The following is a 15,443-nucleotide window of genomic DNA, read 5'->3' on the forward strand; positions in this document are numbered from 1 at the left end:
TTGCTACTCTACCACCTGCCTGCCTGCTGCCTTGCTACTCTATCACCTGCCTGCCTGCTGCCTTGCTACTCTACCACCTGCCTGCCTGCTGCCTTGCTACTCTACCACCTGCCTGCCTGCTGCCTTGCTACTCTACCACCTGCCTGCCTGCTGCCTTGCTACTCTATCACCTGCCTGCCTGCTGCCTTGCTACTCTATCACCTTGCCTGCCTGCTGCCTTGCTACTCTATCACCTGCCTGCCTGCTGCCTTGTTACTCTATCACCTGCCTGCCTGCTGCCTTGCTACTCTATCACCTGCCTGCCTGCTGCCTTGCTACTCTATCACCTGCCTGCTGCCTTTCTCCCTGCCATGATGGTGATGAACTAGTCTCCCTCTAGGGCCATAAGCCCCAAATAAACCACTCCTTCTTTAAATAAAAAAATTAGAAAAGAACTGAGACTATTTTGAGAAGAAGTATACAGAGGTACCCATCTAGTATAAAAGGAAATAAGGAAAAATACATATGGAAAAGAAATATAGAAAGAGTAAGATGCAATCCAAATAGCTTTGGTGACCACAGAAAAAGATAGCAGATATTCTAAAGTTAAATTTGGGATGTGCTCAGGAAAAAAACAATTTGACAATCCTAGAAAGTATGCAAGATGTAGGTTAAATTTAAGAGGGCAAAAGTGGACAAGTAAAAGCAGAAGGGACCTGAAAGCAGGGACTTTGAAGGCCAAAGTAAAGAAATAGACTTTAAAAGCTCAATCATCTAATAACATCTTCAACATTTACACAAGCAAAACTTAACTTCTCTGTATAAGCAGAAATGCATGCATTCATTGCTAGGAGAAAGAGGTGACAATTATGCTTACTTTGGATAGTCTGGAGGTCTTTTGGAGCTTAATCAAGGATGTCACCATGATTACTGGGAGGGGAATAGGGTGAGCGTGGGAGGGAGGGCGGAATGGGAGGATACAAGTGATGGGATAACAATTGAGTTGTAATCTGAATAAATTAATAAAATTAAAAAAGATTTGTATCCATTCAATAACAGGAGCACTCTCACATTGCAATGCACCCTATTCATAGACACTATTCCTTGAAAAATTAACTATACGTATGCAGAGAATGTAGGTATAAAGATAAAGAATGATTACCAGGTCTTTTTGTCCATTGATACTTGCACAACCATGTATCGATAAATATTAAGAATACGTTTACACATATCTGTGTGCTCATCCAAAAGATTTTTTATTTCATTTGCAGGTTCAAGAAGAAATATGTTTGATGAGTTTATAATGAACACCTGTAATAGGAGAAATCATTAATTATTCATGAAATTTCAGTGGTAGATTCCCTTCCCTTGTTTTTTCTTTGAGACAGGATCTCACTCTGTAGCCCTGGATGGCCCAAAATTAATTATGTAGAACAGGATAAGCTGGAAATCTGCTGCAATCCTGTTGCTGTTGCCTCTCAAGTGCTAGGACTATAGGCATGGGCCACCACATCAGGCTCAATGGTAAATTTCTTACTTAATGAATAAAAAAACGAGTCTGGCATGCTGGTTCATACCTGTAATCCCTGACCTCAGAAGGCTGACAAGGAGTGGGGCTGCAAGTGTGAGGCCAACCTGGGATAAAGAGTGGGACTCTATGTATATGTATCACTCTCTTTCTGTCTATGTCTGTGTCTCTCTGTCTGTCTTTCTCACATATATATGCATACAGAGAGACAGACAGAAATGGGGGGGGGAGAGAGAGAAAGAGAGAGAGATACTGATCACTGGGTAATCTAGAAAAAAATTTAAATCACCCCCAAAGTAAGGGATCCACATATAAAACAGCATTTCTAAAGTGAGAACTTTATCAGCATAACCATGGACAAAAGTTAAGTACAAAAAGCTTACTGTAAAAGATAACAACTAAGCCAGAAATTTTTTTCTTTAAGTTGTATAAACATAACCATTTCCTTACTTATTTTTATCTGTGTACATCTGTTCTTATAATAACAGCCTATATAAAAGGCTATATATTATAATTTATGAGAATCCATTAATAATATCATTAGTTAAACTTATTATCACTCATTCATTGTAAGCTGTGATTTCCTTCTGAATGCCGCTGTAAAGACAAACATAATGCAACAGCTGTGGGCAGAGGATCTCAAGAACTTCATTTTGCTTTATTTTTGTTGTACCTAAGGCTAGTCTCAGACACACCGGAAGAGCTCACTATTGCATCTACAAACTCTGACCATTTATCTTTTCTATTCACATCTCCTCTCTCCTAGAAGCACTATGTTGTCATATGCAACTGTATGATCATTTGGGAAAAAGTATTAAGCACACTTTTAAGAATGAAAAGAGCAGATTGTGTAATTGTAGCAGACATGAACCAACAAAAGAAAGAAATAGGTTAGCATTAGGAATAAAATGAAAATGAAATGAAGTTCAGCAGAGGATTTAAAAAGGCAATTCAGTGATTAACTGCATGACAATAGAATTCAAATAAAATGGACTGTGGTGGTTTGAACAAAAATGGCAGCCAGAGGTCCACAGGGAGTGGCACTATTAGTAGTAGGTGTGGCCTTGCTGGAGTGGGTGTGGCACTGTTGGAGGAAGTGTGTCACTTTCTTTTCCTGCTGACTGTGGATCAAGATACAAAACAATCAGCTCCCGCAACACCATGACTAGCTGCATGCCGCCTGCTTCCCACACGGTCTAAACCTCTGCACTGTAAGCCAGTCCCAGTTAAATGTGTTCTTTACAAAGCTGCCCTGGTCGTGGTGTCTTTGAAGGGCCAGAACAACCCCCATTCTCAGATATGTAACCCATTTTGCAGAACGTCCTTTGCCCTAGGTTCACCTTAGTTACAGAAAGTGTTAACTAACCCTGAGCTTAAACAGACATGCTGCAACTGCAACATCCAGGGCTAAGTTCCTTCTTAATCATCCCCTGGACTTCTGGCTGTGGTGCTGTACAAGGAGCCTGCTCCCTCCCCCCAGGGCAGCAGTTTCAGCTCCACAGCCTGAGCTGCATGCAACTCTAGCTGGATAAAGAGGCACTCCCAGGTGAATCAAGTTGCTTCTGGTGTAGCATACTGACCCCAGTCTACCTAGCAGCCTATGACATCATTACCTGCCTGCCACTAGGTGTGCCCCTGCCCAGGATATAAAAAGGGAAAGCCCACCTTGTGTGTGTGTGTCTCTGTCTGTCTGTCTGTCTGTCTGTCTCTCTCTCTCTTTCTCCTTCCCCCCCTCCACCCTTGGAATTCCCCTCCCACGTTCATTTAATAAACTTATCCATATCATATCTGTTGCCTGGCATCTTATTTTTTCACCACTACACCTGGCTTGCTTTTGATTCCAGTGGTCCTATCCTCATTGTTTGTGGGACCCCAGACACCAACATTTCTTCACAGTAATAGGAACCCAAACTAAGACAAAAGTTGGTACCAGGGGCTGGGGTATTGCTGTGATAGGCTTGACCATGATTTTGTTCATATGGTGTAGACTTTGAGCCTTTGGATGAGAAAAACAGCTGAATGCTTTAAGCACAGCTTAAGGGGCCATAGTAGTAGGAGCACGGACGACAGTGAAGCTGAGGGTGATCTGAACTGTGTGTGGGGTAAGGGGGAGCCCAAGAGGTTTCAGAGAACAATGTTAGTATGTGGCCTAGAGACGTTTTTTGTGATATTTTGGTAAAGAATGCAGCTGCTTTCTGCCCTGGTGCAGAAAATCTGCCTGGTCCTAAGTTGAAGAGTTTTGGATTAGTTATGTTGGCAGAGAAACTTCCAAAACAGCCAAGTATTGATCCTGATGGGTGGTTATTAGTGTTTATTCTTATGAAGATCTATAATGAAAAGGAGCAAGGTAAACAAGGAAAATACAAAATGTACAGTTCAAAAAGAAAAGGGACGCCAGAAAGTGGAACGGAGCTAAATCCTGTGTTTAAGGAGATACACAGAATAAAGAAAGGCTTGATGTTAAATGGAAGAAAGGGAGCGGTGACCTCAGCCAAAGACCCTATCCAGCTAAACTTCCAGCTTGTGAAAGGAATTTTTAAAAAAGGCTTAGAGCCAGATGTGGTGATGCCTGCCTTTAATTCCAGCACTTGGGAGTCAGGTCTCTAGGCCAGCCTGGCCTGCAGGGTTCCAGGACAAGCAAGCTTCGGCATGAAGGAAACTTGATGGGCTAGCATATGAAGCACTCTTGACAGCAATGAAGCCTTGTTGACAAGAACCAAGACCTAATTTGCTGTTTAGTGATAAAGAAAAGCCACAGAAAGTATTGAACAGAGAAACATATGATCTGACTTAGGCTTACAGAATCCCTCTGCCTAGCACTGAGAACAGATTTGGGGGTAGGAGTTTGCTGTAATGCACGTGAGTGTGAAGGGTTAGTAAGGGCTTTGAGCGCTAAGCAGCAGGAGAGTCTACATACACTCTGAAGATTGAGCCGAGGAATGCAATATGTACATACAAGAAAGACAAGAAACAAGATGCCCTTGGAAATTAGGGAACAGAGAAGCCATTAAATGACACAAAGAACCTTGGTCTATATACTGAGGCTGCCTCAAAAACAACAACAAGATGCAATTTTTGATTTAACATGATAGAGGTTAAAAGTAAAAAAAATAAAAAAGAATGGGTCAGAGCATAGCTAGATGGTAGGATGCTTGTCAAGGGCCTTAAGTTCTATCCTAGCAGAACAAGGAAAGAGAGGGAAAAGGAGAAAAGCAACATAGAAAACTCCTACAAATCCTTTCAAAGAAAAAAACACTAATATGGTGCAGAAAGGCACAATGCAGGCAAACAGCAATTTAGATGGGATGTGCAGACGGAGACTCGGGAAGTGTCAGGGTCTGAATGTGAGCATCTTATCTCATCTATGAACTGACTGCAATGTATTTTATAAAAAACAAATATGCTATAATAACAATGCAAAATGTGAATATATATGAATTTATTATATATGAAGACCTAAACTACGGGCATTTTAAATATTTGATAACTATTTTGTGGGGGTTTTTGTTGTTGTTGTTGTTGTTGTTGTTGTTGTAAGCTAGATGTGCAGCACAATGGTAAAGAACCCATCTAGCTCACAAAGCCCTGGGTTCAATCCCAGGAACTATAAACACACATACAAACAAGTAAGTAAGTATAAGCCACTCACCTGCAAAACTGCCTGAGTACCAGCTTGAATATTTTGTTCTATGGCTTCCTCAGCGACATGAAAAGCATCTTGGTAGGAACCATTTTTTATCCAACTAGAATTCCGAACATGCTCAGAAATATTGGTCCCATTTTCCTTAAGCAAAATATTTTATTTTTAATATTTCATAAATCATAATGCTGCAATGAGTCAGTAAACATAAAAGGTCTATGATATTATTAATCCCACTATTAAACTGTTTCTTTCCCTCAAAATAGACTATGTTAGGGGCCTGGAGAAATGACTTCAATTTTTTTTTCTTTTTCTCTTTCTCTCTCTCTCTCTCTTTTTTTTTAACTTCAGTGTTTAAGAGCACTTGCTACTCTTCCAGAGGACCTGAGCTCAGTTCCCAGTACCCACATCAGGCAGCTCACAACTGTCTGAAACTCCAGCTGCACAGGAGTTTGATGCCTCCAAGGCTGCCTGCACTCGTGTGTACATGCCCACTTGCAGAAATACAGACCTACATATAACTAAAAATAAAAATCTTTAAAAAATGAATCAAGAGATAAAGATATTTTAACTTATTACACAAGTAATACTATTTGCTGTAAAAAAAGTATTAACAATAACAAAGTAAAAAAATATGGATAATGACTAGACAGTTAAAAATCAATTCATTATGGAGTCACTTTTCTGTGTATATTCTCACATATACAACAATCACATTACACTATTCACAGCTTTTTAAACATGAATTCTGTTCTATGTTAAATGTCAGAATCTATATAACTTTAAAGCAGATTAAGAACAGTAAAATTCTTATAACTATAATTTAAAAAACAAAAAACAAGGAAACCACTGCTCAAACAATTACTACTGAAGCTTTCTGCCTGAGTTTTAGTGCTATTAGGTATTAGACTATAAGCGCCTTCATGTAAAAGCCTGTTTCGTTGTGCTGTAGGGTGTGTGTGCAGTGCTGTATGCATGTGTGTGCACAGGTGTGTACAGGCACTTGTACCCATATGTGCCTGTGTGGATACTTGGTCCCCTCAACCACTGTGGCTTTTCAACACTCATTAATAATATCCTCCTTTTCTCCTCCATCATGCCAGCTCCTACCCCTCTGTGGTGCTAGGGATCCAACTCACAGCCTTCCACACGCTATGCAAGCACTCAAACACAGTGACATTCCCAGCCCTTTGTCACCAATATTTTCTAAGCACTGCCTTCTTATAGCTTGCATAGTTATACCTACAACATACAGGTAGTTTCGTCCAATACTCTGTCATAATTAGAAACTGCACCAGGAACTCAGCTCTGTGAGGAGCCAATAATACAACACTCCCAGCCTTTCTCTTGGGCTCTACATTTCTCTGACACTATGTCTTCTAAAGTTGTCCTAAGTGACCTGCAAGTATAAAGATTCTTATCCACAAACCCCTTGTTTCTACCTACTCCAGCCATGGTAGTCATCAACAACAACTTTGCACTTTTCAGTTTCCATCCTTCCATGTAAAAGAACACAACTTAGGACATCTCCCCATCCCTCATCTCTCTCAGCCAATTAATCATCAAGGCACACAGATTTTTATGAACAAAGAAACTAACATGTATGTGCTCTCCTAAGTCATTTGCAAGCCCACGATCCTACTCCAGGTATTCCCTGCCTCACTCTGGACTCTGATAACACTTCCTAACGTGTCTGCTTGACCCAGACTGGCTTCTAGTCTACTCTACTTGGTTTTGCACAATCCTGCTAAAATATTTAACTACTCATGCTCCTTTCAAAGGTTTTCTAAAGTCTGGAAAGTAATCAAAGTGCACTGAACATGTGACAAGTTACTGACCAGCACCTAACCCTTGCCTACCTCATACACCCTCTCGCTCTCTAACTACTCTAACCTAAAGGCAGAAAAGTATTTCACAGTCCCATACAGCTTTGTGGATGCTATTCATACTCGATGGTTCCTGTCCCACTAATCTATCTGCTTTTCACACTGTCTTACCACCTCCAGGCAGAGTATGAAGTATTCTCTTCCATGCTCTAGGATCACAGCACTGACAGTTTTATAATTCATACTTTGCCTTAGAGGACATCCTCAACATTTGGGAGGTCTTTATTGGAAAATGCCACTGGGATTTAATGAGATGAACTAAGAAATGCCTAATGTATTACAAGGTGCATGACAGTACTGAACACTCACAGAAAAACAGCCTGCTGTCTTCCAAACATGTTAAATGCTATGTGAAATAAAAACCCACTCATAATTATGTAAATCTGTGATTTCATTTTTAATTGTAACACCAAAATTTTAAGGAACTGCAATATGTACTGAACTTATCGGATGTCAATCAATGAGTGATTATATCATTCAGGTTAATAACCTTACAAGAGTTGCTGGCATTTTGAAAATTAACACTGCTAATGGAAATATTGCTGTGAGTAACCAACATATGATGAAACCATCTATATCGTCAATCACCTTTCCCCACTCCATTCATTGCCTCTTCTATTTGTTTGTGGTTTTGTTTGCTTGTTTGTTTTTGCTGTTGTTCAGACAGGTCTCATTATGTGGCTCTTGACTGTCTTGGAGTTATATAGACCACAATGGTCTGAAACTTACAGAGATGTCTATCTCATAAGTTCTGGAATTAAAGGCATACACCACGATGCCTGGCCCCTGTTCTTAATTCTCTATATAGTTTATTCTATTCCTATATAAATGATACAGGGTAGGGTCAGTGTACATAGGCACAGTATAACTAAAAGGGGTTTGGAAAATACATAATTTAGACTGATAGATATATATATCTGAAATATTTGATATTTCTTACAATACCTAGGAGTACTATGAATTCTCTTTCACAAGTTACATGATTCATTGCTAGGCATAGTGGTGTATATTTATTTTTGTTTGTTTTAAAGATTTATTTACTTAGGTATGTATATAGTGTTTTGCCTGCATGTATGCCTGCATGAGGGCACCAGATCTCATTATAAATGGTTGTGAGCCACCATGTAGTTGCTGGGAATTGAACTCGGGACCTTTGGAGCCTCTGAGCCATCTCTCCAGTCTCAGTGGTGTATATTTGTAATCCCAGTATTTGGAAGTGAAAACAGGATGATCAAAAGTCTAAGATGAGTGAGACTGATGCCAGTCTAGAATACATGAGAACCTATCTCAAAACAAAACAAAAATAATTTATATAATACAGCGACATTTGTCTTTCTTTTATTTACTTATTTTGTGGCAGTTGGTGACTGAACCCAAGGCCTCATGCATGTGAGTCCTGCTTCTACCACTCTCATAACACTACTTAACATTTCCTCTTCTTATACAGAGGATCATGCAAAACACTAAGCCAAGATTGACGGTCTGAAGCCAGCCTAGATTCTCCAGACAGATCCTGGAGCTATTCCCCACCCACAAACCCTTCCTCAATTAATCCATGTAGAATCACCCTATTCATTCATGTGTCTTTTTTCCTGATCAAACTCCATCAGTGAGGTAAAATTAACTGCTAAAGTAAACAAATATTATCCAAAAGTTCCTCTCCTGATTCAAAGAACACTGTACTGTAGAAAAGCAAATCTAATTTTAAAAAGTCTTTCATGTTCTTTCCTGATTCAAAAAACATTGTACCGTATTTTTCAGGCCATAAGACGCACTCCCCGCCCCCCCAAAAAAAGTGGGAGGGGAGAAATTAAGGTGCGCCTTATGGTCTGATTGCTGTTTTTCTTGTTTTACTACTCTAAAAATTGGGTGCATCTTATAGTCTGAAAAATATGGTACTATAGAAAAGCCAATCTGATTTTTTTTTTAAATAGTTTTTTATACTCCTAACATCTCAGTTACTAGTTCCTACTCAGTCTGACATATGACAAGGGTTGAACAATCAAAAGATGAAATTTTGCTTAGGTCTAAGAATAAATGGAATTGGTGACCCAGTGTTACCTCTATACCCTTTTCTTTCTGCTCTGTGAATAAAGTTCAGGCTTTCTTATCACCAGTGATATACACTATCATGTCAGGAAGTTTTGAGTTCTGCACTGAGCTCTAATACAAAAGTATCTAGGAAAGAGTTCAAAACATTCTGGTTTGTGTTGGGTAGCCATTCATAGCAGAGGCAATATTTTGAAAAAAGAAGAACAATAATTCATCTTTTTTTTTTTGAGGGGGGGCAGGCAGGGAGAGAGATTGATTCTCCATGCAACCTTGGCTGTCCTGGACTCACTTTGTAGACCAGGCTGGCCTCGAACTCACAGCAATCTGCCTGCCTTTGACACCCCCAGTGCTGGGATTAAAGGCCTGTGCCACTGCTCCCAGCTAGGAACAATAATTTGACAATCATCACACACAAAGTATATCTTCTAACATCAATTTTGATTTCATACCCTTGGGTTTTTTGTTTTTGCTTTTGTTGTTGTTTTTGTTTTGTTTTGTTTTTTGAGACAGGGTTTCTCTGTGTGGCCCTGGCTGCCCTGTAACTCAGAAATCTACATGCCTCAGCCTGAGACTAAAGGCATGTGCCGCCACCACCCATCTCACACTCTACCTTCTTAACCATGAGTTGTATAAATGAATGTGGAATAAGTGAACAATTTAGCAACAGTGAAAAGCTTTTGAATGTACAACAGAAAATTACAATCAAAGGCATCCGAGCTGTGTCTGGCACCTAGCCTATGATGCATTTCATGAATGGACTACAGACCTGGCTCTGAATCTGTAACACACACAATCTGTACTGAGCATGTCTTCATACCACAAAACATCAACAAGTGCTGATCAGACTCAGGACCATAATATTTATGAACTGCAGCAGTTTTTTTCTATTCAGGCAAAGTTTTCTGTTCTTAGAAAATATAATGGCAGGCCTGAGAGATGGCTCAGAGGTTAAGAGCACTCACTGCTCTTCCAAAGGTCCTGAGTTCAATTCTAAGCAACCAGGTGGTAGCTCACAACCATCTGTAATGAGATCTGGTGCCCTCTTCTGGTGTGCAGGCATACACACAGGCAAAACACTGAATACATAGTACATTTTTTTTTTTTTTGGTAGCTCCTTCCCTAGTCACCTCCAGGTCTCATCCTCCCTCCCATATGTACTCTTCCTCCCTCCCCTAGTCCTCAGAAAGGGGCGCCTCCTCCCCTCCTAACCTTTGACCTCACCCTATCAAGTCTCATCTGGACAGCTTGTATCTTCTCCTCTGTGACCTGGCAAGGCCACCCTGCCAGGGAGAGGTAACCAACGTGTGGGGGCATAGTCCATGTGAGAAGTAGTCCCTACTCCCCATATTATGGGACCCACAAAGAGACTGTGTTGCCTATCTACTACTTCTGAGCAGAGGGTCTAGGTCCACATCATGCATGGACCTTGGTTGGTGCATCAGTCTCTGCAGTACCCTCCTCCTCCACCCAAATTGTTGGCTTCATTGGTCTCCTTCTGGAGCTCCTGACCCCTCCAGGTCCCTCTATTCCCCAACCCTCCCATAAGACTCCCTGTGCTCCACCACAGAGTTTTGTTGTGTCTCAGCATCTGGTTGGATCTCTTCATGGGTCTGGAAACAACCTAGAAGTCCCTCAACTGACGAATGGATAAAGAAACTGTGGTACATTTACACAATGGAATGCTACTTGGCTATTAAAAACAAGGAAATCCTTTTTCTTCTCTCTCTATTTCCTCTTTCTTCCCTCTCTTCCTGCCTCTGTCTCTGTCTCTCTCTAGGGTACCCTTTACCCCTTTCCTTCTCCCCCCATACTCAATAAACTCGATATAACATAAAAAAAAAACAAAAACAAAAAAGAAAAACAAGGAAATATTGAAATTTGCAGGCAAGTGGATGGAACTAGAAACGATCATCCTGAGTGAGGTAACTCAGACCCAGAAAGACAGGCATGGTATATACTCACTCATAAGCGGATATTAGCCACATAATACAGGATAACCACAGTACAATAAACAGATGTAAAGAAACTAAATTAACAAGAAGGACCCTAGGAAGAATAGACACCAGAAGCAGTTGAAAAGAAGGAGCAGGAAGGGAGCCTACCATAGAGGTCCTCTGAAATAAATAAATCTTTAAAAAAAAGGAAAAAGTATAATGGCTTAATTATGGAAAAGTGGTATTTTCATATTAGTATTCTCTAGCATGGAAGTATCCAATTAGTATTTTTTTGGATTGGAGTGTGTCAGAATGTTTGCTTTTTTTAATTATTGTTAAGCTGCTGATTTGAGTAGCATTTTTTTAAAAATGAAATTTAGTTTGACATTAAGACAGAATTTCGAACAGTTTTCTAAACTGGTCTTAAAAGATACTTTCAACATTTTGCACTACATATTTATACAAACTATCACAATTACCACTGATGATTATAAACAAAAATATCAATTAAAATATAATAATGTAAATGTATATGTAAAAAAGAAATATAACAAAAAAATTGCTAAAAGAAAAAAATATGCTGAGCATGCTCAAATCCTGCAGGATCAAATACTCATCCAAGTCTTTTTGTTTTTAGTATAAAAATCAGTTTTCATATCTATTTCATTAGCGTGTAAATTTGCTTTTGTACCAACACTTTTTGAAAATAAACATAATGATTTATTATTAATGAAAGATTCAGTTTCTGTTTGTGTTTTTGTTTTCTTTTTTGAGACTACGTAGCACTGGCTGGCCTGGAACTTCCTATATAGACAAGAGTGGCTCAAATTCATAGAGATCTGCCTTATAAGAGATAGAATTAAAGGTGTGAGCCATCTTACTTATCCCAGGTTCCTTTTTTATGCACTGATATATACAGGGTTGTAGAAAATTTTTATTGGTAAAATAGTTATCAGTGGAAAAAGCTTATAAATCTCTAATCTACACAATGCAAGCTCAATGTTGCTGTTAATATTTGCTTTTAAACTGTGACAGGAAAATAAAATAAAATTGTAGCTTTGCAAGAGTGCTAACTCTTTATATGGTGATAGAAAACGCAAAATATACTGAAAGATCTTTATCTTTTTAAACATATTCATATAAAGACATTATTATACTTTTGAAAAATTACTGAACTTGCATTACAACATATATTCTATGTGTCCATTCTCTGTCTTGCACACATATACTCACTCTCTTGCACACACGCACATTCTCTCTCTCTCTCTCTCTCTCTCTCTTCACACACACACACACACACACACACACACAAACACACTAAAAATGTTTTTAAAAAATATCTATGTCTTATAACTTTACCTCTTCTCTTTTTTCTCCATCTTCTACTGAAATATCATGGCCTGTGACACTTTCCCCACAGGGTATATCTGAAGAAGGGATCACACCTTCTTCAGGCTCTTGCATAAACAGAGGTTTTTCCTCTTGCTGAATCCATTCTTGATAGACTTTTACCACTTTTCTCATAGCTGCTGCTTCACAAATTGGTAATAAAAATGCCTAGTAAATAAAAAAATAATACTTTTGCCATAAATATATTAATATATTTCTCATCTCACATAATAGGGGATTAAAAACAATTTCACAAACTCCATAAGCTCATTAACTATTAGTCAGCTCACAGAAAGCTTTATATCCCCCAAATAGTTTGTAAATATTTTGAAACAGAAATACAGTAGATGGTCATTCAAGCAGAAGCAACAAAGATTTGTTTTAATTATATTTCTTCTGAATGGTAATATTCTTTGTTCGATGAAACTTTACTCTTACAAAGTTCAATACAAATATAACATAATAGGCCACATTTATTCCTGTTTCAAGAATTATTACTATTAAAATGCTTCCATAAAAAATTTTCTACAGATAAAGAATATAGACAGCAACAGTAATGTGAGGTATGAAATAATAATTCAACAAAATAATACTGAAATTATCAATATAATTGGAAATGAAAATGGTAAGTCATATTAAAAGTTCTGTGCAAAGTCTCACCAGAAGAATGGATGAAAGAGATTTAAAAAAAAAGAAATATCTGAGCCGGGCTTTGTGGCGCACGCCTGTAATTCCAGCACTTGGGAGGCAGAGGAAAGTGGATCGCTGTGAGTTCAAGGCCATCTGGTCTACAAAGTGACTCCAGGACAGCCAAAGCTAACACAGAGAGACCCTGTCTCGAAAAACCAAAAAATTAAAATTAAAATTAGAAAAAAAATCTGAGCTTGAAGACAAGATGGAAGGACTGAAACAACCCAGCAATGGCAAAATTAAGGTAATAAAAATGTATGAGTGAGATTTCCAAGATATTTGTGATATTATGAAAAGATCAAGACTAAAGGCCATGTGCATAGAAGAACAAAATTTTCATTTTAAAGACACAGAAAATATTTCAAAAGAATCAAAAAAGAAAATTTCCTAGAGCTAGGAAAGAGATACCCATCCATACAAAGGAGGCATGTTTAGTTCAACACAGCAAACAATAAGGCCAAAAAGAATTTCCCCTTGAATTCTAATTAAAACACTAAACACACAGAACAAAGAAAGCTTACTGATAAGGGCAAAAAGCATCAAGCTACACATAAAGGCAGATTTGTCTTAATAAAAGCAGATTTGTCAAGTGAAACTTTAAAAAGCAGAAAGTCCTAGAAAGACACACTTCAAGTTCTGAAAGCCAAACTAACCACAAGCAGCAGCCACACTCAGCTATCCTGTCACAGTAGAGGGAAAAGTGAAAAACTTTCCAAGATAAAAACAGGCTAACAGAACTTATAACCATTAAGCCATCTCTCTATAAAAGATACTTTAAAGGAATGCTCCAGACTAAAAAGACCAACAAGAAAAATGAAAAAAGAAAGCAATCAATCCACAGGCCACAGGAAACAATAAATTACACCAGAACAATAGTTAATCAGGAAAGGAAAAAAAAGGAGTATAAAAATCAACCAAATGACAGGAATCAGTAGACAGCATTCAACAGAGCTTGAGATAGTAATGGTCTCAGTTTCTCAGGCAAGATACAGACAAGTAGCCTGGATGAAAACGCAGGAGCCATCCCTTCTCTCTGAGAAACATACTTCACCACAACAAAACAGACATCACCTCAGGATGGAAGGATAGTAACGGACCTTCCAAGCAAATGGGGTTAGGATGGATGTCATTGCTGACAAAACAGGCTTCACCACAAAACTAATGAGAAAGATAGAGAGTTCAAAAAACCATCAGATAATAGCCAGAACATGGAAAGAGCCTAAGTGTCCCTCAGTAGAAGAATGGATAAAGAAACTGTGGTACATATACACTATGGAATACTACTCAGCTATTAAAAACAAGGAATTCCCGAAATTTGTGGACAAATGGATTGAGCTAGAAATGATCATAATGAGTGAGTTAACCCAGAAGCAGAAAGACTCAAATGGTATATACTCACTTATATCTGCATACTAGCCCAAGGGGCATGTCCCACAAAAGCCTTCACTTACCAGGAAACTGGGACAGAGGGGAGGACATCCTATTGGGACTCTAAATGAGAGAGCATGGGAGAATAGCAAAGTAGAAGGATCCAGAGGGTCCTAGAAACCTACAAGTAGAACATTATGATAGGCAGATTTGGGCCCAGGGGTCCCACTCAAACTAAGGCACCAGCCAAGGACAATACAGGTGGTAAACTTTAAACCCCTACCCAGATCTAGCCAATGGGCAGAACATTCTCCACAGTTGAGTGGAGAGTGCGATATGACTTTCACACGTATTCTGGTGCCTCATATTTGACCATGTCCCCTGGAGGGGAAGACCTGGTGGCACTCAGAGGAAAGATAGCAGGTTACCAAGAAGAGACTTGATACCCTATGAGCATATACAGGGGGAGGAAGTCTCCCTCAGCAACAGTCATAGGGGAGGGGAATAAGGGGAAATGGGAGGGAGGGAAGAATGGGAGGATACAAGGGATGGGATAACCATTGAGATGTAACAAGAATAAATTAATAAAAAAATTTAAAAAAAAGAAAAGAAAACCATCATAATTAGTTTAATCTGCATTAAATGATATTATGTATCAAATGAACTTAACAGACATCTACAGACTTCCATGCAAACACTGTAAAATAGAAATGTTTCTCAGAAGCCATTGGAATGTTTTCCAAAAGAGATCATATGTTAGCACAAAATAAAGCCTCAACAAACACAGGAAAATCTAATTATTTTCTGGTATCCTATCTGAACACAATGGAGTAAGAACAAGCCTAGAATATAAACTCATGGAGATTAAACAACACTACTAAATGATGACTGAGGCCTTGAAGAAATTAAGAAATTCCAGAGCTGAATGCAAACAAAGCTACAAAGACATACTGAGACACAAGAAAAGCAAAGTTTAG

The 15,443-nt window shown here is 38.8% G+C and overlaps 1 protein-coding gene across 2 annotated transcripts in view; it reads right to left on the bottom strand.

The window, feature by feature from the left end:
* Positions 1–15,443, bottom strand: part of Ralgapa1 (Ral GTPase activating protein catalytic subunit alpha 1) — a 213,682-nt gene that overhangs the window by 139,519 nt on the left and 58,720 nt on the right. For both annotated transcript variants that reach the window (XM_051146322.1, XM_051146313.1), the window contains exons 11-13: positions 12,379–12,576; positions 5,157–5,291; positions 1,142–1,290 (exon numbers count right to left, since the gene is read on the bottom strand). In XM_051146322.1, the coding sequence (XP_051002279.1) occupies positions 1,142–1,290; positions 5,157–5,291; positions 12,379–12,576 (482 nt within the window). The remainder of the gene's footprint in view (positions 1–1,141; positions 1,291–5,156; positions 5,292–12,378; positions 12,577–15,443) is intronic.

This window comes from Acomys russatus, chromosome 1 (assembly GCF_903995435.1).
Source record: "Acomys russatus chromosome 1, mAcoRus1.1, whole genome shotgun sequence".
NCBI lineage: Eukaryota > Metazoa > Chordata > Mammalia > Rodentia > Muridae > Acomys > Acomys russatus.